Below are 22,574 nucleotides of genomic sequence, written 5' to 3'. Positions count from 1 at the left end.
ATGTACAGTAGAAATGACAGGATTTTTGATGAGATCCATTTTATGGCCAGTCAAGATGGAAAATAAACTAGGTATACTAGAGCTATGATAGGCATGAATGAGGAGGGAGGGCAATCAACAAGGGGCCTTTGGGCTATAGATGGAGGTGTAGCATATGATCATACCCTTAAAATCAGAGTCAGGCTTTTCAAGAGAGAAATGAAAAAAAAGCATTTCTTCACATGGGGGAATAGCAGGAGTGTGATATCCACCACAAAACGCTGTAGACACATCCTCGTTCAATCTGATTAATAGATAAAATGGCTAACATTACGATAATAGTAGAAAGGTGGGGAAGGAGGGGGTAAAGCTCTCCTTAAAGCCCTCACATCTTGTGCCCTGCACGTGAACTGCAGAGTGCTTCCAGCAACGACGCCTTTTCTTGTGAAATTTCCAACGCTTGTTGCTTTTGCTGATTAATTCACTCACTAATTTTGTATTTTCATTCAGAATTCTGCAGTGGCTTTTTTAGAACAGTATGGTCACCCAGGCAAAAAAAAAATCAGACTTTCCCCTGTGCTTCTTGGTAAAACCTCGTTAGAACAAGAGAAGTGACTGAAGCTCTCCTATGAGGAGGAGGTTTTATTTACTTTATAGCTGGCCTTAATAATCCTTACCTAAGCTCTTCGCACAGATTCTGCACCAACTATATAGTTAGTGTTCATTACAGGGCACTTACTGACTACGTAGTTAAGTGCCCTGAACAGCACTCAACATCATTATCACCAGCAGCAACACGGAAACCAGCGTCCCCTCCATGGACTCTGTCTTTACCTCTCGCTGCCTCAGTGCAGCAGCCAGCATAATCAAAGACCCCACCCACCCGGCTCATTCTCTCTTCTCTCCTCTTCCATCGGGTAGAAGATACAGGAGCCTGAGGGCACGTACCACCAGACTTAAGGACAGCTTCTACCCCACTGTGATAAGACTATTGAACAGTTCCCTTATACGATGAGATGGACTCTGACTTCACGATCTACCTTGTTGTGACCTTGCACCGTATTGCACTGCACTTTCTTTGTAGCTGTGACACTTTACTCTGTACTGTTATTGTTTTTACCTGTACTACATCAATGCACTCTGTACTAACTCAATATAACTGCACTGTGTAATGAATTGACCTGTACAATCAGTGTGCAAGACAAGTTTTTCACTGTACCTCAGTACAAGTGACAATAATAAACCAATACCAATCCCAATCCCAAGGACAATTATATACACTCAGATGGAACCTGAAAAACAGAAAATGCTGGAGATACTCAGCAGGTCAGTTGGCATCTCTGGAGAGAGAATTAGAGTTAACTTTTCAGGTCATTCATCAGAGATGGAATCTAAACCTACTTCGATTCTGCCCTAACAAAAGACCTTGGCCTGAATCTCTAAAGAGAGCTTTATCCTTTACCCCTTACCTACCCATTCTATTATTCCACTTCAGATTTGTTTGGCACCGTCCTCCTCCCCGTGAAAAGCCCAAACAGATGCAGCATTCATTACTGTTTGGGATTATTCTGGAGTTGTGAAATTATGGATAGCAGATATACATTAAAATGAGAACCATGAAATAAAACCGGTTCACAATTTAACTTCAACTGATACTTTAAGGCCATCAAAACCAATCACTGGGTGTGGGACATTCTGATTCTATACTATTGAAGCTACACAGGGGAAGACAGTAAACGAATGTTCATGTTAATTGGTGCTGATTGAAAACTTCGGGATGAGATCAGGCAGGGCGTTAAATGGCCATCTCCTGTATTACTAGATTGTTGAAGACATACCCCTGCCACTTAATACACAGTTCAGGACACGTCTATTTTGTCACCTAATATTCTGGCTATTTGTATTTTCATGGAGTCATCCCTCAACTCTGTAACAGAAAGGGTCGGGTATACTTTGGGTGTCTGGAGTTTGTGCTCAGAGGCTTTTCGACCAGCCACCGGTATTTGAATATTCAAAGCGATTCTGCTAGTTGGGATGTGCTACCATTGTAAGTATGTAATTCTGCAAATTACCTGTCTACATTCAAAATGTTAAAGTTAAGTAGATGATTATGGCCATTGAAACTGTAGTTACTCATTTATTGTTGTTCAATACGTATAAAACATTGTGTGAGGAGAGGAGAGCTAGATTCACTCCAGAAGATCTGCTGTGTTGAACAAAGACCTTTTACCTCTCCCAGCTACAGCTTCAGTGTGGCTCAGTTCAGTCACATTATAAAAGTTACTGGAAGGTTGAACTTTATCTGTAGCGACCCACTGCAAAAGACTGGAGTCCTCCAACCGTTATATGAAGCTTTAGTTCAACTTCATGTGGAGTATCACGCTCGGTTCCAGACACCACACCCTAGGAAGGGACTAGAGCACAGACTCACCAGTTTGATATCAGGGCTAAAAAAATTTGAGTTATGAGGTTAGGTTACATAGAATAGGTTTTCAGACCCTTGGAGATAGATTAAAGGATGTTTTGGATGTTTAAAGGATTTGATGGAGATTTGATCTTGGACTGCACAGCGGGAAAGGCTTATAATTAGGGAGTGTGTTTAGAGGTGATGCCAGGAAACAGTAGTGTCATGAATAGCAAAAGTCTGAAACTTATCTCCCAAGAGACTGCTCAGGCTGGGATGGTGATTGAAAATTTCAAATTAGATTTTCATAGTAGTGGTATAAGGATCCAAGGCAGGTAACTGGAGTCAAGCTACCGGTCAGCGAATCAAATGGAAGCATAGGCTCCAGGGATGAACTGCCCGTTGCTGTTTGCATGTTCCAGAATGCAATGCTTTTGTCTCCATGACAGTGAGGTGAAAGGAGATGAAAGAGTAATACAATGGTTAGCTCTTGTAAACTGAATTGTAATAGTACAGCAAATGAATGCCAATAGCTCACAAGCAGATCACAGGAGGACAATTTGAGAAGTTTCACTATGGGTTTCACTATGGTCCACAGGTCGCTGTTCCCTTTGCTTTATAATATCTTTATTCACTCGGAAGAAAAACTTGTTCACCTTATCTAGGGTCCCATCAGGAAAAAAGGCCAAACTGACATTATAATCCAGGGGAATCTTACTGAAAAAGAGACAGTAGAAATGTCATCCTATAATCACATACCAGGGATTTCCTCCACTAGGAACTTTTCCCCCCACGTCTGCCCCTCTCTTAAGGTATTGATTCTGCAGGGCTATGTTGCCGCAAATATCAGTAAAGGAGAATTGAATGTGAATTTTGACCCACAGGAGAGAGGAAACTACCAAAGGAGAGGGAGTTGAGGGAGAAATTTGAGTAGCATTGTAGACAACCACTCAGAAACAATGACGTTTGGCCTTCTTGCTAAACATCATTTGGAACTGTGATTAGTTGAATATCTTTGGTTGCATTGAAAAGGAGCTTAACTGCGAAAAGCTTCACTGGAATATCTGAACAAAGTTTATAACCTATATCAAAGCCGATAATGTTGTGATAATTAATTGAATTTTGTGCAGTTGTCCTGGCACTTCAGGATTACACTGGGAAGAAGTGCATTGGTGCTGCCCTAATCTGACAATGGAAAACCAATGGGGTAAACTGGATGGAGAAATGACCATTACATAACAGCTCAATGGAAGGAGATGGACTCTGCACCTCAAACTCACAAAAGCAGATAGACATGGTATGAAAAATTTCTAAAGCCTTCTGTATACGGGGGAAAAAATGGAAGAGGAGGGAATGGGAAAGTGTTGGCTTCAAAGCCAGGATACATCAGCATTCTTATGTTTGAGGTAGGGTTCTGTCTGAGGTATACATACCCCTTTGTATTCTGGAACAAGATTGCAATACCTTTCCCCAAGCAGGTATGCCTGTAAACTACAAAGGAATCTCACTAATGTCTTCTTGTTACTTCTGCATCGGCATAGGCCTTTGACAATGTCACTTCTTTGCTCAAAAATAATACGTTGAGCAGGACACATTGGTGTGGGATTGAAGTCATGTGTAGGCCAAACCTGGTAAGGATGGTGGGTTTCCTTCTCTCACTGAGTGAACCGGTTGAGATTTTTTGACAGCTTCATCATCACCTTTATAAATGTTACAGCTTCATTTTCAGATTCTTTAACTGAATTCAGTTCTCTAACTGCTATGGTGAGATATGATCTTGTACTCTCTGGGTCATTGGACTAGCCTCTAAATTACTAGTCTAGTAACATGAGCATTTAGTACTTTAATGATAAATATGGCACAAGGTTTGAATGTGAGCTGAGCAATGAAAGTATTGAGACCTGTGAGTGAGGAAATTAAATGGATTGAACACTTTTGAATTAAAAAGCATCATTGTATGTTTGGACAAATAGATTTTCTGGAGGCCGCTAATGTACTAAATGCAACGTTGGCAATGACACCCATAGAAAAGCAACAATAACATCCACGGAACTATCAGTCATTTAGGGAGCAGTACAGTTCGACAGTTCTTCGTTCAAATAAGAGAGAGTACTGTTTTGCTTAAGTACCTCCTCCCCATTTGAACATTACAGAATTATATCCCTCTCTAGATGAACATTATAGAATTATCGGGGCCCTTCCCTTTATGTGGAGAACAGAATTAATGGAGTTTGTCCTTAAGTGAACAGACAATCAACAGAGTACCGTTCTATTTGAATATATAAAGTTAACAGCATCCCTTTTAATATGAACAATTTTGAATTAAGGGTGTCCATCACAAGACGAATTTTACAAAATTAACACATCCCTCCCTAACCGATGACCACAGAGTAAAAGTACCCCTCCTTAAATGAAGTACCTCTCCCTTGTTTACTGTATTATTGATTTAGGGAGGGGTACGGTTCTGTAAAATCTAAATGGGATAGCGTTCTTCATTCTGTCCTGCTTAAGTAGGGAGATGTAATGATAATTTTTGACTAATCATTGAGGAAAGGACAATTCATTCTCGAGTTAATTTAGAGAGGGGTGTGGTTATTCCTAAATTGTCCCTGTGAGGATTAGCAATGTTATTTTGTTCAGGTCATTTAAGGTACTACAGTATGTGCTGATTGTTTGGGAAAGGATGTGTTAATTTTGTAAAATTCATTTAGTGATGGACACCCTTAATTCAAAACTGTTCATCTTAAAAGGATGCTGTTAACTCTCTATATTCAAATAGAAAGGTAGTCTGTTGGTTCTCTGTTCATTGAGGGATAAATCCCATTCATTCTGCACTCTATATACAAGGAAGAGCCCTGATACTTCTGTAATGTTCATTTAATGTCCAAGTGGAGAGGAGGTACTCCGTTCTCTCAGTAAAAGCTCAGCTATCTAGCACATGCTGAATTTATGAGTGCCCATGAATCATCCAATGGCAGACTTAGGGCTCTCTCAGCACTGTTCCAATATCACCTCTGAAGTGCCAGTTACAGGAGTGTAGCCAGCAGGTAAACCTCCACAATGCATGGCTGGAAAAGAAGCCAACCCTATTGTGAGCCCTAGTCCAGGAAGTAAAACCAGACTGCTGATTTAACTGCTCTTAGGTGCTAAGGATCACTTAAACCTTTGTGGTTGGAAGGATCTTCAATCAGAAGTCTGAAAAGGAATAACAGAACAGATTGTCCTGTTTATACAACCCTTGGATCATGAAGGTCCTGCAAAAGGGCACATCAACAAGCATTCTGGAAGAAATAAACACGATGACACTGGAGGAACTCAGCAGGCCAGGCAGCATCCGTGGAGAAAAGCAGGCAGTCAATGTTACAGGTCAGGACCCTTCTTCAGGACTGAAGATAGGAAAAGGGGAAGTCCAATATATAGGAGGGAAAAGCAGGGCAGTGATAGGTGGACAAAAGAGGGGAGGTGGGGTGGGCACAAGGTGGTGATACGTAGATGCAGGTAAGAGATGGTGATAGGCAGGTGCGGGGGAGGAGGGGAGCGCAGATCCACCGGGGGATGGGTCAAAGGTATTGGTTTATTAGGTAAGGAGAGAAAGGAAAAAAAAGGTAGTAAAAAAGGCTAGGAAAGGGAAGAAGAGAAGAAGCTTGGTGGAGGGGGGAGGGGGATTACTTAAATTGGGAAAATTCAATGTTCATGCTGTTAGGCTGCAATGTTACAAGAGGCGATGTTTCTCCAGTCTGCGCTTGGAATTCTTCTGGCAGTGGAGGAGGCCGAGGACTGACGTATCAGTGAGAATGTGGGAGGGGGAGTTGAAGTGACCGGCAACGGGGAGATGCAGGTCGCGGTTACGGACAGAGCGCAGGTGTTCTGCGAAACGGTCACCCAGTCTACGTTTGGTCTCACCAATGCAGAGGAGGCCACACTTGGAGCACCGAATGCAGCAGATGATATTAAGGGAGGCGCAGGTGAATCTCTGTCTCACCTGAAAGAACTGTTTGGGTCCCTGGAAGGAGGTGGTGTAGGGGCAGGTGTTGCACCTATGGCGGGGGCAGTGGAAAGTTCCTGGGGTGGGAGCAGGATGGGTGGGGGGGGGGAGAAGAAGCATAATAAAAGGACATTGGACACTTAAGCAGCAATCTTGAGACAAACCATCGTGAACATAGAACATAGAACAGTACAGCACAGGAACTGGCCCTTTGGCCCACAATGAAGAAGAGCACCTGGCCAGTTTCTCTGTGAGAAAAGTGCTAGAAGAGTACTAGGTTGTAGAATTATTTAAGTTGAGTAATGAGTAGTAACAAAAAACCCTTAAAGCACAATTCAGCTGAGTGGTCCTTTGTCTGATGCAATGGTTGACCAGAGGAGAAGGGTCGACAGAAGTGTGCTAACTTTTGTTGCAACTAATCAAGATTTGTATAGGGAAAGCCAATGTTATTTTGTATTGTTTATTTATGGTGGGCACGGTTCAAATAGGAATGGATAACATTAATTCTATAGTGCTGATTTGAGGAGGGGCACTGTTAATTCTGTACTATTCATTTATGGGGACGGGTACAGTTAACCTGCGCTGTTCTGCTAATGAGGCCTTGGCTAATTTTTCCACTTTGTTTAGGGGTGGGCACTGTTAATTGCAAACTCTTTATATACAAGGGAAAGAATTTATACAGTTCAAACAGGGAAGAGCACTGGCAATTCTATACTGTAGATACAGAGAAGAACAGTTCCCTCTGCATTATTCATTAGGCAAAGGGCAGTGTCAATTAAGCAGTTTATAAAAAAGGATATTTCTGTTTTAAAAAGTGTGTTCCATTTATCATCTACTGTTCATACAGAAGAGCAGCAATTCTTCATTGTTTACTGCAAATTTACTACTGTAAATTAGGGAGGAGGACATATTGATCATTGAAGGATTACTGTTATATCAGTACTACTTCATACTGCTAATTCACAAACTGGCACTGCTGACAAAGGGAGGAGACTGTTATCCCTGTACTTTTGATTGAGGGATAGGAGGACTGCGTGGTGGCACATCATTTGGTACTGCTGTCTCACAGCTCCAGGAACCCAGGTTCAATCCTGACCTCGGGTGTTGAGTGTGTGTAGAGTGTGCACATTTTCCCCATGACTGTGTCGTGTAGATGGGCATGTGACAGGAAATAGGTTGCAGGGCTACCTGGAAAATCAGGAGTGGGAAAACGGACAGATGGGGTAGCATTGTTGGGAGCAAGCATGGACTTGGTGGGCCAAAATGCTTCCTTCGTGGTGGACGGTTTTGGTAGTTTTACGTTGGTGGCTTCTGGGTCTTCCTGTAATCCCGTTTGCTTTGTCTCCAACAAATCCTCATTGACCATGTGAAGTAACTCGTCCACATCAACTTTGTCTGTTTCGTCAAACCCAGCTTCATTTGCCAAACCTTGGAGATTTTTCAGGTTTGAAAACCCATGGGGATCATGTCCACATCCTGGCCATTAATTGCCTCCAATACACCATTCACCGTTGCATGGGTTACATAATCCCAAGACCACTGTCCATGGGATGAACAATGAAGTGATGTTAGTGAGAGGAAAAAACACTACCTGGATGTTATCAGCTGCATCCTTGATGTAAACCAAATGGTCAGGGGCACTCATAATGAACAAGACTCTGTTGTCCAGGTAATACCATGCATAATACCATTCGATGAAGGGGAAGAGAAAGAACACATTATAATCTTGGAAGAGCAGCACCATCATCCGGGCCTTTTTTGTTAGTTCATTATATCACCTGAAGATTAGCCTTTGAATATCTTTGGTTCCCTGTGATAGATTAAGAGAGGCTTAAATTTACAGTCACACTCGGCATTGCCTCAAAGGAGAAGATTAAGACGATCTTTTCCTTGAAGTCTGGAATTCTCATGCCTCAAGATGAATATGTATGAGGGCATCCTCTCCAAAAATGAGTCGCGACCTTCCTTGATGATTTGCTTCAGCTCATTTGAAAGCTCTCTGCTGCCACACTATCTGCTCCTGCTACCTCCCCCGCAAAGCGAGTATAACGCACGCTTCTTGAAATGTTCATACTCGCCATGGTTGGCCTTGCACGTCATCAGCGTTTTCAGAAAAGCCATCACACACACCTCCTCATCTTCTTTCAAATTTCTGCACAACAACCTCGCATTTTCCTAAGTCATCATTAAACACGGTGTCGCTTGCCTTAGGTTTTGATATTCTAACGGCATTCTTAACCCTTTCGCAATTCTTTCTATTATAAATCTCTGCCCTTGGTAACAGATGCTGCACTTCCATTGGTAAGACGTATTTTCTAAAGCTAATTGTGTCAATGATGCCAATAGGCTGTGGACTACTTTGACTGAAAAACCTTGCTCTGATTCACTGAAGAGGGGTCCAGGCCCCTTGAACTGGGAGATTGTGTCCACAGTGGTTCCTTAGTACTTGTGTCACAAACAGCAGTCTGTTTCCATGCAGCTGTCAGTCTAATGGATATCGACCTTTGCTGACATTTCAATAGGACCTTATTGCTAATATCAGTCTAACCTCTTGCTCTCTGCCCCTTAACTTTACAGAGGAGAAATGTGTACCATTACTACTATGGCAATATTAAATGTGTACTGTTAATTTCAGGATTATACAGGAGAAAGCTTCATAAATTAGGAACATGTAACTTAAAGCATGATAACAACAATGTACAAATTGAATGTTCATAAATTGAGACATTCCTGCACCACAGAGGTGCAATTCTGCACTGTTCAAATAGGGAGAGTCACGATTAATTTTGTCCTACACTTTTAGGGAGGGGCACTACGAACTCAATACTGTCCATTTAGGCAGGGCTACTTTGAACTGTACTCTTTGTTTAGGAACAGTACAATGCTGCACTGTTCAAATGATGCGGAGGATGGGTGATTGTATTGATCATGTTGGGAAGTGCCCTATTGATTTGATACTGTTGCTATACACACAAAGTGCTGGAGGAAATCAGCAGGTCAGGCAGCATCTATGGAGGGAAATAAACAGTCGATGTTTCGGGTCGAGACCCTTCATCAGGATTGCCTGATGCCTACATCCAGTCCCGATGAAGAATCTCAACCTGAAACAGTGACTGTTTATTTTGGAGTTCTCCAGCATTTTGTGTGTATTGCTCCAGATTCCAGCAACTACAGAATCTCCTGTGTCTCTGATTCAATACAGTAATCTCCAAATACAGTATCTTCTACACCATTCATGTGCACAATTAATTCTGTCCTGAATTGATAGATGGATACTGTCAATTCTCTGCTATTTACATATGGGTGGGCATCATAAAGTCTATAAAGAGGATGTACAGGAGCCTGAAGACCCAAGCTCAACGATTCAGGAACAACTCCTTCCCCTCTGCCATCAGATTTCTGAATTCCATGAACCCATGAACACTACCTCATTATTCCTTTTTCTGTACTATTTATTTTTTTAATTTAGAGATTTTTATGTCTTTGCAGTGAACTTCTGCCACGAAACAACAAATTTCACGTCATAAGTCAGTGATAATTAATCTGATTCTGATTCTGTTTTGTTCACAGGAGGATAAGCTCACAGTACTCTTCACTTTGGGAGGACTGTTGTTAGCTCTGTACGAACAGGATTAATTCTGCAACGATCTGTAGGGAAGGGCAGTGCTAATCCACTCACATAAAAAGGAGTATGGTTAAATATGTTTTTTTCATTCGGAGGGGAAGTTCACTTTTAATTCTAAACTCTTATTTGGAAGGGTAAACTTTTAATTTTGTACTGTTCACATAATGAAGGGATCGGGCTAAATCAGTTCTGTTCATGTGGTAGCACTGAAAATTCTATACTGTTCAAGGTGAGTGCTATTAAATGTGTACTGTTCATTTCAGGAAGTATGTAATCAATACTGCTGTTTGTTTTGAGAGGGATTTTGTTAATTGTGTACCGAATTAGGGAGGGGAGGTGTTAGTTTAATAATGATCTTTTCATTTGGGGTTTGTACTTTTAATCATCTACTGTCATCTGGTGAAAACTTTAGATGATTCTATGCTGTTCAAATTGGGTGGGGATGTGTCCGTGGTTGGCTTAATTAGTTATCTGCAGTTCATTGAGGAAGGGCCGGGCTTATTCACATTTTTATACAGATTAATTCTCCGCTGATTGGATAGGCTTCATTTAGGGAGGAGCTCTATTAATTCTGTCTGGTTCATTTACTGAGGGGCTCTTAATTCTGTATAGTTCATTTAGATAGGGGCTCAGTCAGTCTAATTCATTTAGGGAGGGGCTTTGTTTTCAGTCTTGTTCATTATGGAGGGGCTCCGTTAATTCTGTCTATCATTTTGGGAGGAGTTGTTAATTCTATCCAGTTTAATTCTGTCTTGTACATTTAAGGAGGGGCTCTGTTAATTCTGTCCAGTTCACTTAGGGAGGAGCTCTGTTAATTTAGCGATCATTTAGTTCTGTCTGGTTTATTTAGGAAGGGGCTGTTAATTGTCATTCATTTAGGGAGGGGCTCTTAATTTTGGCATTTATTTAGGGAGGGGCTATGTTAATTTTGACAGTTATTTAGGGAGGGGCTCTGTTAATTTATCGATCATTTAGTTCTGTCTGGTTTATTTAGGAAGGGGCTGTTAATTGTCATTCATTTAGGGAGGGGCTCTTAATTTTGGCATTTATTTAGGGAGGGGCTATGTTAATTTTGACAGTTATTTAGGGAGGGGCTCTGTTAATTTATCGATCATTTAGTTCTGTCTGGTTTATTTAGGAAGGGGCTGTTAATTGTCATTCATTTAGGGAGGGGCTCTGTTAATTTTGACATTTATTTAGGGAGGGGCTGTGCTAATTTTGACACATTCTGTTAATTGTTCACTTAGGGAGTGGCTGTTAATTCTGTCCAGTTCATCTTGGGAGGAACACTCTTACGGTTCGACTACAATGCTTCCACGCACAAGAAAAGTCATCAGCAGGGTAGTCTTCAGATCATGGTGCTTCCATCCAGAGGCACAGTGACATGGGTCTTCACCATGTGACATCAATGGAAAGGAGCTGTGCACACAGAAATTCACCTCCATTCACTCACTAACATTGCAGCTTGGAGCTTGTTGCTTACCAGAGTCTGCATAAACCTTTAGGTTCTCCATTAACATGTCAGTTGTCTGGTTAATTGATGGGCACACTGAAAAGGTAGAAACCACATGTAATTATTAGGGTTCATGTATTTCTTTATAAACTCTCTTTTTAGATACCAAATATTCAATGTACAATAAGTGATCCCTCAAACCTGAAAAGAGAACATAAACTCGAGATGTTCAACAAAGTCCTACTTTTCCCTAGATTCTTTCCTGGTTTTTTCCACTTTTCACTGATACAGTTTTAGTTACTTCAGGACACCAATCTAACATCAGCATCACTGGGTGTAATGTTAATGCCCCAGGGTGATTCCCAAGCCCTAAACTCCAAGGGAAGTGCTCTGCTCCAGTCCACGGCCTTAAGCATGTAAGGCAGGCTGATACTCCAGTCTAGTAGAAAGGAAGTGATGGACTGCCAGAGGTGCTCCCTCTCGGATGGAGATGAAAGATCCCTTGGCACAATTTGTGGAAGAGTAGATTCTCCCTGATGCCCTGACTAATGTTTATCCTTCAATCAACATAAGTAGAAGGGATTTTTAAGGCTATTAGTGCACTGCTGTTTGTGAGACTTCTCTCCATCACATTCTCGAGTATACAACAGCACTCATCACATTTCAGAAGTGCTCTTTTTGTTGTAAAATGGCTTAGTCATAAAGTTCCTTCTTTTTGCTTTCTTCCTGTTTAAATCCCCAGAAAAAGGCAGCTTGCGTTCTGAACGAGATGACAAACAGGTAGCTTCACTTCCTCGGTGCTATTTCTGGACACTGTCTTCATTTCTTCGTGAACTTGATGCTACAGAAGGCAGTCACCCAGCATCATAAAATACCCAAGTTTATTGTGCAACATGAGATTTGTTTTAAATTTCTTTAAGGGTCAACCAAAAGTGAAGGAAGTAAAGCACCTTCTGCTGGACTGAAAGTGAATTAAAACAAACAGAAATAAGATAAGATTTCTTTATTAGTCACATCTACATTGAAACACACAGTGAAATATATCTTTGCATAGTGATTTGGGGGGCAGTCCGCAAGTGTCGCCACACTTCCGGCACCAACATAGCATGGCCACAACTTCCTAACCCGTACGTCTTTGGAATGTGGGAGGAAACCAGAGCACCCGGAGGAAACCCACGCAGACACGGGGAGGACATACAAACTCCTTACAGACAGTGGCTGGATTTGAACCCAGGTTGCTGGCGCTGTAAAGCATTACACTAACCGCTACACTACCGTGCCTGCCCAGTACTTGTACAGGGAATAACAGAAGTATCTGTGGATTGCACTGGTTTACACAATAACAAATAAGCAAACCAGGAAAGGTGAGCAGGACTCCTAAATAACAATGGCTAAAAGTGGGCATAGTGAAAGTGAAGTGATTAAACTGCTACTCCAGAGGCATGGTCTAACAATTCCATGGCTGTGGGCTTTAAATTCAGTTAGTACTCTGGAATTCTGGAATGTGCAGGCAGATGGGATTAGTTTAAATTAGCACCATGGTAGGCACAGACTTTGTGGGTCCCAGGACATATTCTAGTGCTGTACTGTCTTATGTTCTAAGAAATAAAGAATGATGACTACGAAACTCTGTAAAAACCCATCTGCTACCCTTACCCATCCTGGCCGACATGTGACTCTGACCCACCAATGTGGATGATCATAAATACCAACTGAAATGGCCTAATTCAAGGATAACTGAGGATTCTGAAAATCTGAAATAAAGACAGAAAATACTGGGAACACTCAGGTTAGAAAACATCTGTGGAAAGAGGAAGAGAGTTCATGTTTCAGGTTGAAGATGCTTCATCAGGCAGGAAAGGTATCCAGCTTCCTAATTTAGGACGAGAAAATGTTTATGCTCTGAGGGCAAGGTATGAACAGTTGGCTCTTATGGTGTTGCCTTTAGAGTTTACCTCTGAATGTAATGACAGACACTTTCAGAGTTTTTTTTAAACTAGCCAAACGTCAGGAATAGGTAATTGGCAGATCATCACCCAGATATTTTGCCTTTCACTTATAAGATCATTTCATGTAATGATCACAGTTATAGGAGACAGTATTGTCCATTCAGCCAGCTGCTCCGAGGACTCTCTGCTGTGAAGTTGACAGTGCTCATTGTGGCCCATGTCCCGCCTTCAACCTGCCCCTTATTACTGGAGCACAATGTTAGCTAACCTGCTCTCCAGTGCCTTTTATCAGTTGGACTACTTGAAAATTGTCAAGATGTCATAGGATTAGGAGATGCTGTTTGTGCTGGGTTGTGATTAGCTATTCCCCTCCCCCTAAAGTCTAAAGAGATTGTTCCCTTTATAAATCAGACATGCTTGTTTCGCTGACTCTGAAAGTCCAGTATTGATATGACTACTTTGTTTGCTCAAAAGCCACGCAACTTAACCCTAGACAATTAACTTAAGTGGCTCAGTTGTTAGCATTCTTGCTTCAGAGTCAGAAGGTTCAAATCTCATTCAAAAATCTAGGGCTACTTTAGTGCAGTACCAAGAACGTTGGCTTGTTGGCAGTGATTTTGTAGTTGAGACTAAGGCAGATTCTGCTTGTTGCGAAGATCCCAAGAGCAGGGTTGTTACTCCTGGTGTGTTAGCAAATAATTATCCCTCATACCAACATCATTAAAAAAAGGTATAACTGCCTGTGGGAGGTTTGTAAGCAAATTGGATATGATGATTCCTACATGAAGAGGCAGACTAACACATGGGCCTATGGATCCCTGCCAATCAAGGAACAGTAGTTTAATTAGAGAAGAAAGCCCCACTGGGACTAACCAAGGAGCTGTTGAGTGTGTGGCCTTAGATCTTGGACCTCTTCCTGACCATATACATCTACAAGCCCTATTTTTTCCCATGGTTGATTTGTATATATTTTATATGTTCTAAGATATAATATTAACACTTGCGTTTAAATGGATGGTAAAGAAAAAGCTGAAGCCAGCAAAGGAAGCGAAAGATGCCGTTTTACTTGAAAAGATGCCAATAATTGTCCATTATGTCAATGAGAGAAAGGAACGAGAAACAGCTGGGCTGATGATAACAGTAGTGGTTTGGCAGACGGGGCTTCTGACAAAATAAGCCGTCAACGCAAGGGTGAAGCAGCAGACCACAAACAACAGGATGGAGACAAACCAGGACCTAATTAAGCAGGTGAAACAAATGCTACTGACACAGTTCAATTTAGCAGCAAATCTTACATTGTGGAGTATCATTGATGGCAGTTTCAGGATGATTTGAATTACTGCAAGTTCAGCTGCTTGTAAAAATAAGCCTTAAAAAAGATTCCTCATTTCTGTTTGGGGATTCAAAGGAACCTACAAGATTAGTTTTCATGTCCACTGCACAATGGAGAATTTGTTTAGCGGGATTGCTTTATTTACTGACAATCTATTCCAAATGTCTCCTGCTTTCCTTGCAAATTTCTTTCTACCAAAGTGCACTCATTTATCCAAGGATTAGACAAGTGGAAATGTCCTGAATACCGATTGAAACAAGACAGAAGCCTCGACAATCAGAACTGTATGGATACAGCAGGCAACAGCAGGATACAAAAGATGCAGATCCAAGGCAGCAATTTCAATCAGAATGTTACTACAGGAGAGATGAGCATGTATTTATATTCCACAGGAGAAATAAACCGTTAGGATTACCATATTATGTAAATTATTTGGGGATTTTTGGAGTTAATTGCTGAATTTAATCTATTATTAGCAGACCAAATAGCTAAGTTTGTATAGAAGGGCAAATATAATGCTTCTTATCAGCCATCACATGCTTGAGAACAATTCATTAATGTAAAGGGGAAAAAGGTTAAAAGCATGAGAATAGCAGAACTGCCACAGGTCAATTTTCTTTTTAGTTGAATGTGGATTCAATGTCAGATTTATCACTGTTCAAAATTCAAAATTCTGCAGGTAGTAGAATTCTGCAGATTCTGAAGAGACTCTCAAATAGACACATGAATGATAGAGAAATGGGAGGGCTATGTGGGAGGGAAGGGTTAGATAGATATTAGAGCAGGAAAAAATGTCGGCACAACATCGTGGGCTGAAGGGCCTGTACTGTGCTGTAATGTTCTATGGTCTATATAGTAGAAATCTGAAATAAGAACATAAAATGTTGGAAACGCTCAGCAGGTCAGGCAGAACCTTCAACCTCTGTTGTAAATTGCAGATGGAAGAATAAATAGGACAAAGGGAATATCTTCGAGGGACTGAGGCTGGGGATGTCCAGGTAATCCCATGTTTATGGAGCTGTCTAGTTAGAAGATTAATGTGGGGAGCTAGAGAGGAGGAAAAACAGAAAAGGTCTATGTTAAAGCTGTGAAATGCAGGTCAAAGATATTGCTGAAATCTTGATTTCCAATACCACTTTGCATCTTTCCACCTTCACTTTCCTCTAACCCAGTTTCTCCCCCCTAGTTCCACTGCTTTTTCTGCATTATCCTGCATTATCCCTTCTGATCTCTCCCTCTGACTCTGAATGATCAGTCATCAGCAGAGGCCTCAACTTCATCCTCCTAGATCCCCATCTTAATGAATTCTGAGCCCAACATGATGCTGAATTCTCCCTCTGCATCCTCCGTCTCCATGTCCATTTCCCACAAGATTGCGGACCTTTTCTCTCATCTCCGTAGTTCCCAATCCACCTGATCCATCCCTCTGGCTGCTTACCTTTCTCCATCACTAGTTTCCAACACAATCTTGACTATCTCATTTTACCAATACAATGATAACTTGTTTTGGTGGTGCTTCCTGCACTAATACAGAGCTCATTTGCTGCCTATTTCCCTCTCTTAACCCCCTCTCCTCTCATTCTATCTTCTCTCATTTTCCTTGCTCCATCCTAGACTCTTTCCTTCCTTTTCTGGATTTCTCTGGCTTCATCCCAGAGGACAGGTTAGCCACTAAGATCCATTATGTGCCCACAGACTCTTCCGGGTAAGGACTCCATTACATTCTCTCTGTCATATCTGCTCATATGATGAAACTTTCCACGTGCTGCCTCTGCGATGTTTTCCATTTTCCTTAAAAGAGTAACTTCTTCACCACTATAGATGACAGAGCCCTCAACCACATCTCCTCTACTTCCCTAACCTCTCTCTTAACCCCCTCTCCTCTCATCCGGGCAAGGTTAGGAATCTCCCGTTCTCATCTACATTGCGCCAGCCTCATTTACAGATCATCCCTGACCATTTCCACAACTTTCATCAAGACTTCACCACCAGAAACATCTTCCCTTCCCCTCCCCTTTCAACAGTTTGAAGAGATTGTTCCCTTCATGACTCTCCGATTGGCTCTTTCCTCTCCACCAACCATTTCCCATGCAACTGCAGGAATTGCAACATCCCCTCTTTTACCTCACCCCTTCCCACGTTCACGACCTATACAGTCATATCAGTCGAGGTAAAAAAAATCACTTGTACACTTCCAAGTTAGTGAACTGCTTTTGATGTCTCCTCTATATTGGAGGAACCAAGCTCAGACTAAGTGATCGCTTTGCGATACACCTCTGTTCAGTCCAGCAGGGATCTCTGTTGCCTCACTTTAATTCTCCATCCCACCTCCACTTCAACCATCTGTCTGTGGCCTCCTGCAATGTTTCAATAAAGCCCAATGTAAACACATGCAACAATCCCTTCCATCTGGGCACTTTGCTGTCTTCAGGACTCAACATCAAACTCAACAATTTCAGGTAAATCGCTTTTCTTTATTTAAAAGAAATCAGAACTGGTTAGTTCTACTGTAAGAGTATCCTCTGTAATATTAACAGATTTTCTCTCTCCACAGGGACATTTACTTTTCAGTGTACTGTACCATTTTGCTCTGAATGGGCTCTAATCTCTTTCAGGAATGGCGGATGTTAACATATCCTATATACTGTGCACTCTATTTTGTGTTTAAGATGCATCACATAGCAGATCTTAAGACTAGGAAATGCACAGCGCCAAGCTGCAATCGTATACTACCCTTTCTCAATTTACTTTTTGGATTAATGGGTATCAACCATTCTGAAAGCAAACCAAGAAATCCAAGTAAGGAATGAAAAGTTGAACTGAAGACACAGAACTCTGATCTGACTCAAGATCAGTGTGCAATGCACTCTCATCTCCAGAGTTTGCTTACTTTATCCTAATGTCTGACAGCAGTTTGCTTTCGGAGAATAACTTCTTTCAAGTTTCCAAACTCAAAAGTACCATGGATGGTGCCAAACCCACTTCTTGGCAGGTGCACATTGTGTTAATTGGTACAAACTAAAACTGGATATGTTCCATCTGTACTTCAAGCACTGAGTAATCAATTTCTCCCATGAATTGCATAATATTCCTTCCAGCCTTTTAGAAATATTTGTAAATACATTTTATTTTAGTCCTTTTTTTAATGAAGGGTACAACTGGAGATTCCATTGGACATGTTACGGACTCAGTGAATGTCCCTTTAAGATAGAGTGTGTGTGTGTGTGTGTGTGTGTGTGTGTGTGTGTGTGTGTGTGTGTGTGTGTGTGTGTGTGTGTGTGCGCGCGTGTGTGTGTGTGGGGCGTGCTTTCGTCAATAGAAGATAAAGGACGTAATGACGTTGTTGAAGAAGTCAGAAGAAGAAGAGAGAGAGAGAAGGGAGAGAGACACCAGCCTGCTAGTTTTCTCTATCGATGGATGGGAAACAATAACTGTGTCTGCCACTGAAATCCATGTATGGAAATTGGAAGTAATCCGGTGGAGTTCACTTTGTTGCTGACCTGTAGAAGGAAACAGGTATATTTGTGTGGTTGACCACGATTCGGATGCTTTTCGGGGTGAGGAAGTCACTACCGAGTAAACACTGAAGTGTTGCTTGGGTTCCATCGTGGAACATTTGAATTTCGTAATTACCCTCTCTGTGTTTCTGTACGTCTACATCTTATCTTCAGACAACGGTGGTTGTTGAAGAAGCCTTTGCTCATGTTTCACCTTATGGCTTGCGGAACTGAACTTTAAGAACCATTCCTGAACTTGGAGTTTGGGACTTTGCCACACACACACGAAGAGTTTAGTTTTAGGGGTTAACGTTCAAGGTTTAACATTTTTGAATTCTAACATACTAACATTTTTACTTCTATTTTATGTATTATCATAAGTAGTGATTAATAAAATAGTTTCTAACACCGAATCATGCTCAGTATGTTTCTTTTGTTGCTGGTTCGTGACAGACAGAACAGCTCAGAAGTTGAATAAAGTCAAAAAGTCGGAGTCAGAGATTTTTTCCCATGGCTAACACGAGGGGGAATAATTTTAAGGTGATTGGAGGAAGGTATAAGGGGGATGTCAGGGGTAAGTTTTTTACATATAAAGTGGTGGGTGCGTGGAACGCACTGCCAGCATAGGTCTTGGAGCCAGCTACATTAGGAACATTTAAGAGACTCTTAGATAGCCATATGAATGATAGAGAAATATAGGGCTATGTGGGAGGGAAGGGTTAGAGAGATCTTAGAGCAGGATAAAACATTGGCACAACATTGTGGGCTGAAGGGCCTGTACTGTGCTGTAATGTTCTATGTTCTATAAGAAGATGAGTTGAATTCGAGAATACTGAACTGGTGGAATCGTGCTTTTTAATGCATAAAGATTACAGAGAGAAAGAACAACTGATAATGATATAGGTTCATCATACTGAAGTTGTGGCAAAGATGAATCTGCACGGAAAGGAAGCTCTGGACCTTCCTACCTCCACCAGCCTTACATTCACTCTAATAAAATGACATTAAAGCTAGGATGACTATTTTGTGATGTTGAATTTCTCCCTCCAGTATTATTACAATTGCATAAACTTCCAAGTACTTTTAAGAGAAACGCAGGAGATGGATATGGCTGCACCAGTTGAGAATGTAATGAGGACAGATCTATGGTTCTGTTCACAAATGTCAATCTGAATACAGCAGTTTCCCATTTTACCTTTTATACAGGCACGTTTTCACTGTGGTGTCAGATCAAATTAACCTCAATTACCACTGAGCAAATGTGGAGCTGTCCTCTCTTATTTATTTGTGCCTGTTGAGAATGTTCCCATTTGGGAAGAGAATCAGCGCAGTGATTTCCAACTGCAGCTAGGCTAAATAGAATTAGCTCCCGTGCTCCAAACCATGAGTATGGAATAGGCAAACAATTTTAAATTAATAAAGAAGTGCTGGTGGAACAGAGAACTAACCGTGTCAACGAGCCAGCTCTGGATTTCTCACTGCTTCATCCAAGTTAACGTTGTATGTGTGCAAACCCACACTGAATTTTAACCAAAGTGCTCCAGTAAAGGTCATTCATATAACTTTGGCTAGCTTTTTAACTCCTATTGTGACCTAATGATCTTTGTAGGTTGATAGTCATCACCTGTCTTGCCATTTTACCCATCCAAAGGCAACCGGGCACAAACACAGAAGCAGTTTGAGAAATAGCTCTGTTATTTTCCTTCATTTTTCTTACGTCATTCATGGCAAGTGACCAGACCTTCGAGATTGGCATTGTTATGTTCTCCCCCTCTCCCCCTCCCCGACCCCCCAGTGAATGTTAGTTAAGCAGAGTGATAAATCTAAGACTGCAGAGTGTTCCAGGACGCAGCTCAGATGGACAATAGAGGAGCAGCATTGGAGGAGGATGGTGCCCATGCTTGTTGCAGCCTCAGAGAGAAAAATATATTTTGCAAGCCACCTAGCGGGAGTTTTTGGAATCCTTGGTGGTGAGGCTCCGGCGTCTTCCACGCCATATTGGGATTGTGTGAAGCAGGACAAGCCTCAGCCACAAATGAAAGGAAATGTTTCATCAGGCGGCTGATTCTCGCAAGAACTGTCAAAGTCTGTCAATGCTTAAAACATACTGAATGTTTTCCAAAAAATTAAAAAAACGCATTTAAAAAATTAAGTGTTAAATGATTTTAAGAACTCTAAAACACTTTAAAAGTCTTTTTAAAACTTTTGACCATTTTATAAAACTAAATTAGCAATTCATGTGATATATTTTTTAAAAAGGTTAAAAAGAGTATTTTACATTAAGATCCTATCTTTTGAAAGGAACAAGCATTTATCCAAGGTTCTTGTAGACATCACCTACCATTCAAACCAATGGGAAAAGATCTGTTGCACCTCCTCTAACATGACAGGATTCTTCAGCAAGTCCACAAAGCGAGTGTGGAGCGTCTTTGCCCAAGTATCTACTTCAAACTCCACAAGCAACCTCACATCAAACTCCACAAGCAACCTCACATCAAAACAAGTCAGCAGTAAACCACTGATTTCAACTTCCAGACCTCTGCATTCATCTGCAAACACACGGAAACATGGGTTGTCCCCACATACATGGGGCAAACTTGTTCACATTTTAATGATTCATTTCTCTCAGCCAATTACAGGAATAGAGGAAAACCAGAAGTAGAAAAAAGGCATGCATTTGTATAATGTTTTCATGACTTCTGCATGATCCAAATTGCTTCACAACCAATTAAGAACTGTTTAATAAATACCTTTAACATGTGGGAAGGAGAGCAGCCAATATGCACCCCATAAATTCTACAAATCGCTCTGTGATAATGATCAGACAATCTCTTTCACTGATGTTGGTTGAGGAATAAATATTGGCCAAGGAGACTTCACTTGCTTTTCTTTAAATTATACGACAGGATGTTTGGCAAACCACTGAGAAGGGAGACGAGTCCTTTTTTTTAAACAGTATTCCTTCTGGACTGTACTGATCTGGATTATTTGCTCAAATCTCTGGAGCAAGACTTGAACTCAGAACATTAGGACTCAGAATGCCATCACGTCCTGCAATATGTCTACATATATTGATCTTGCTAATAGTTTGCTGTTTGAATCCAGGATATAATTGTTAATGATCAATTTTATTTGATGAATTCCCAATGAACTAAAATATTTGTGCACATAGGTGTATTTCATCTTTTGGATGTCTGCCTGAGACAAATATTTTGCAGCAGAAAGAAAGAATTCTATGTCCTGGAGTTGGTTAGATTTCTATGGACCTATTTTTCCATGCTTGAATGGGGTCAGTGACTGAAGTCCATCTGATATTTCTCCTTAAGTTTTGATGGCATGTGAGTATATTTTTACAAATCAATTATATGCATTTATTAGTGCATTGGTGCCTAAATGTGCGCTGAGCGCTGCAGTAATGCGCATGTTTTTCTTGCCAAATAAAATATAAAATTGGTCAAAGTATTTTTTAAAGAAATGATGCCCTAAAACAGGACAAGTAGTGTTTTACAAGGCACACAATCCCCTTCAGTAGACTGGCACATACTTTGTGTGAACCAAGCTCACAAGGGCATCATCAATAAAAGCACACTGCCAGTAAGCACCTAGCAACAACACACATAATGGTGATAGGGGTCGACAGAGAGCCAGCTCCACAATTCACCCTGTGCAATATAGGTGCAAGGAGAGAGATCCTGTATTGCAGGAAAGCCTGAAGGTCTGACAGGATCACTCCTAGGAGAGCTTGGGGAGAGGTAGCTAGGGTGGTGTCTGGTCTTTGTGACAATCACCACACCAACTAAATAGGCCAAGATGAAGCCCAAGAAAAGACCTCTGTCCATATGCATTCCAACAATGACACCTCCCACTTCTACCAGGTATCAGAAGGCTGCAATCTGGTAGGAGGCGAAAGGAATACGGAGTGAGAGCCCGCAAGAGAAGAGGTCCCAGTGTTGTTACTGTCCTGCAGCAGTAAGAACATTAGAAAACAGGAGAAGGAGTAGGCCATTTGGCCCCTTAACCTTGCCCCTGTATTCAAAGTGAAGAAGGCTGATCAGCCTCATTTCCTCTTCTGTGCCAGTTCTCTGTTGCCCTCGATTCCCCAATCTTTCAAAAACTCATCTACCTCCTCTTCAACCAACGATCTGGCTTCCACAACCCTCGGTGACAATGAGGCTGAGTGTCACAACAAGGGTGCCTTTTTGACCTGGCTGAGTATACACATGGAGATGATGTGTTCATCCCAAGCTTGCCTGACAAACTACCAGGAAATGATAAGGAGAATGGAGGAGGACAGGATATGCGGAGCCAGGACAGCGTAAGCCATGAGCTTGGAGTCAACCCCCTCACAG

The 22,574-nt window shown here is 41.4% G+C and overlaps 1 protein-coding gene across 1 annotated transcript in view; it reads right to left on the bottom strand.

Moving 5' to 3' along the window:
- The window catches only part of LOC127578524 (thromboxane-A synthase-like), a 163,310-nt gene that overhangs the window by 32,482 nt on the left and 108,254 nt on the right, over window positions 1-22,574 (bottom strand). The window contains 2 exon segments of the mRNA XM_052030664.1: window positions 2,973-3,100; window positions 20,567-20,774. Of these exon segments, the coding sequence (XP_051886624.1) occupies window positions 2,973-3,100; window positions 20,567-20,774 (336 nt within the window).

The sequence above is a fragment of the Pristis pectinata genome, chromosome 15, assembly GCF_009764475.1.
Source record: "Pristis pectinata isolate sPriPec2 chromosome 15, sPriPec2.1.pri, whole genome shotgun sequence".
Taxonomy (NCBI): Eukaryota; Metazoa; Chordata; class Chondrichthyes; order Rhinopristiformes; family Pristidae; genus Pristis; species Pristis pectinata.
The sequence above is the reverse complement of the archived record's forward strand: the minus strand, read 5'-3'. Positions and strand labels throughout refer to the sequence as shown.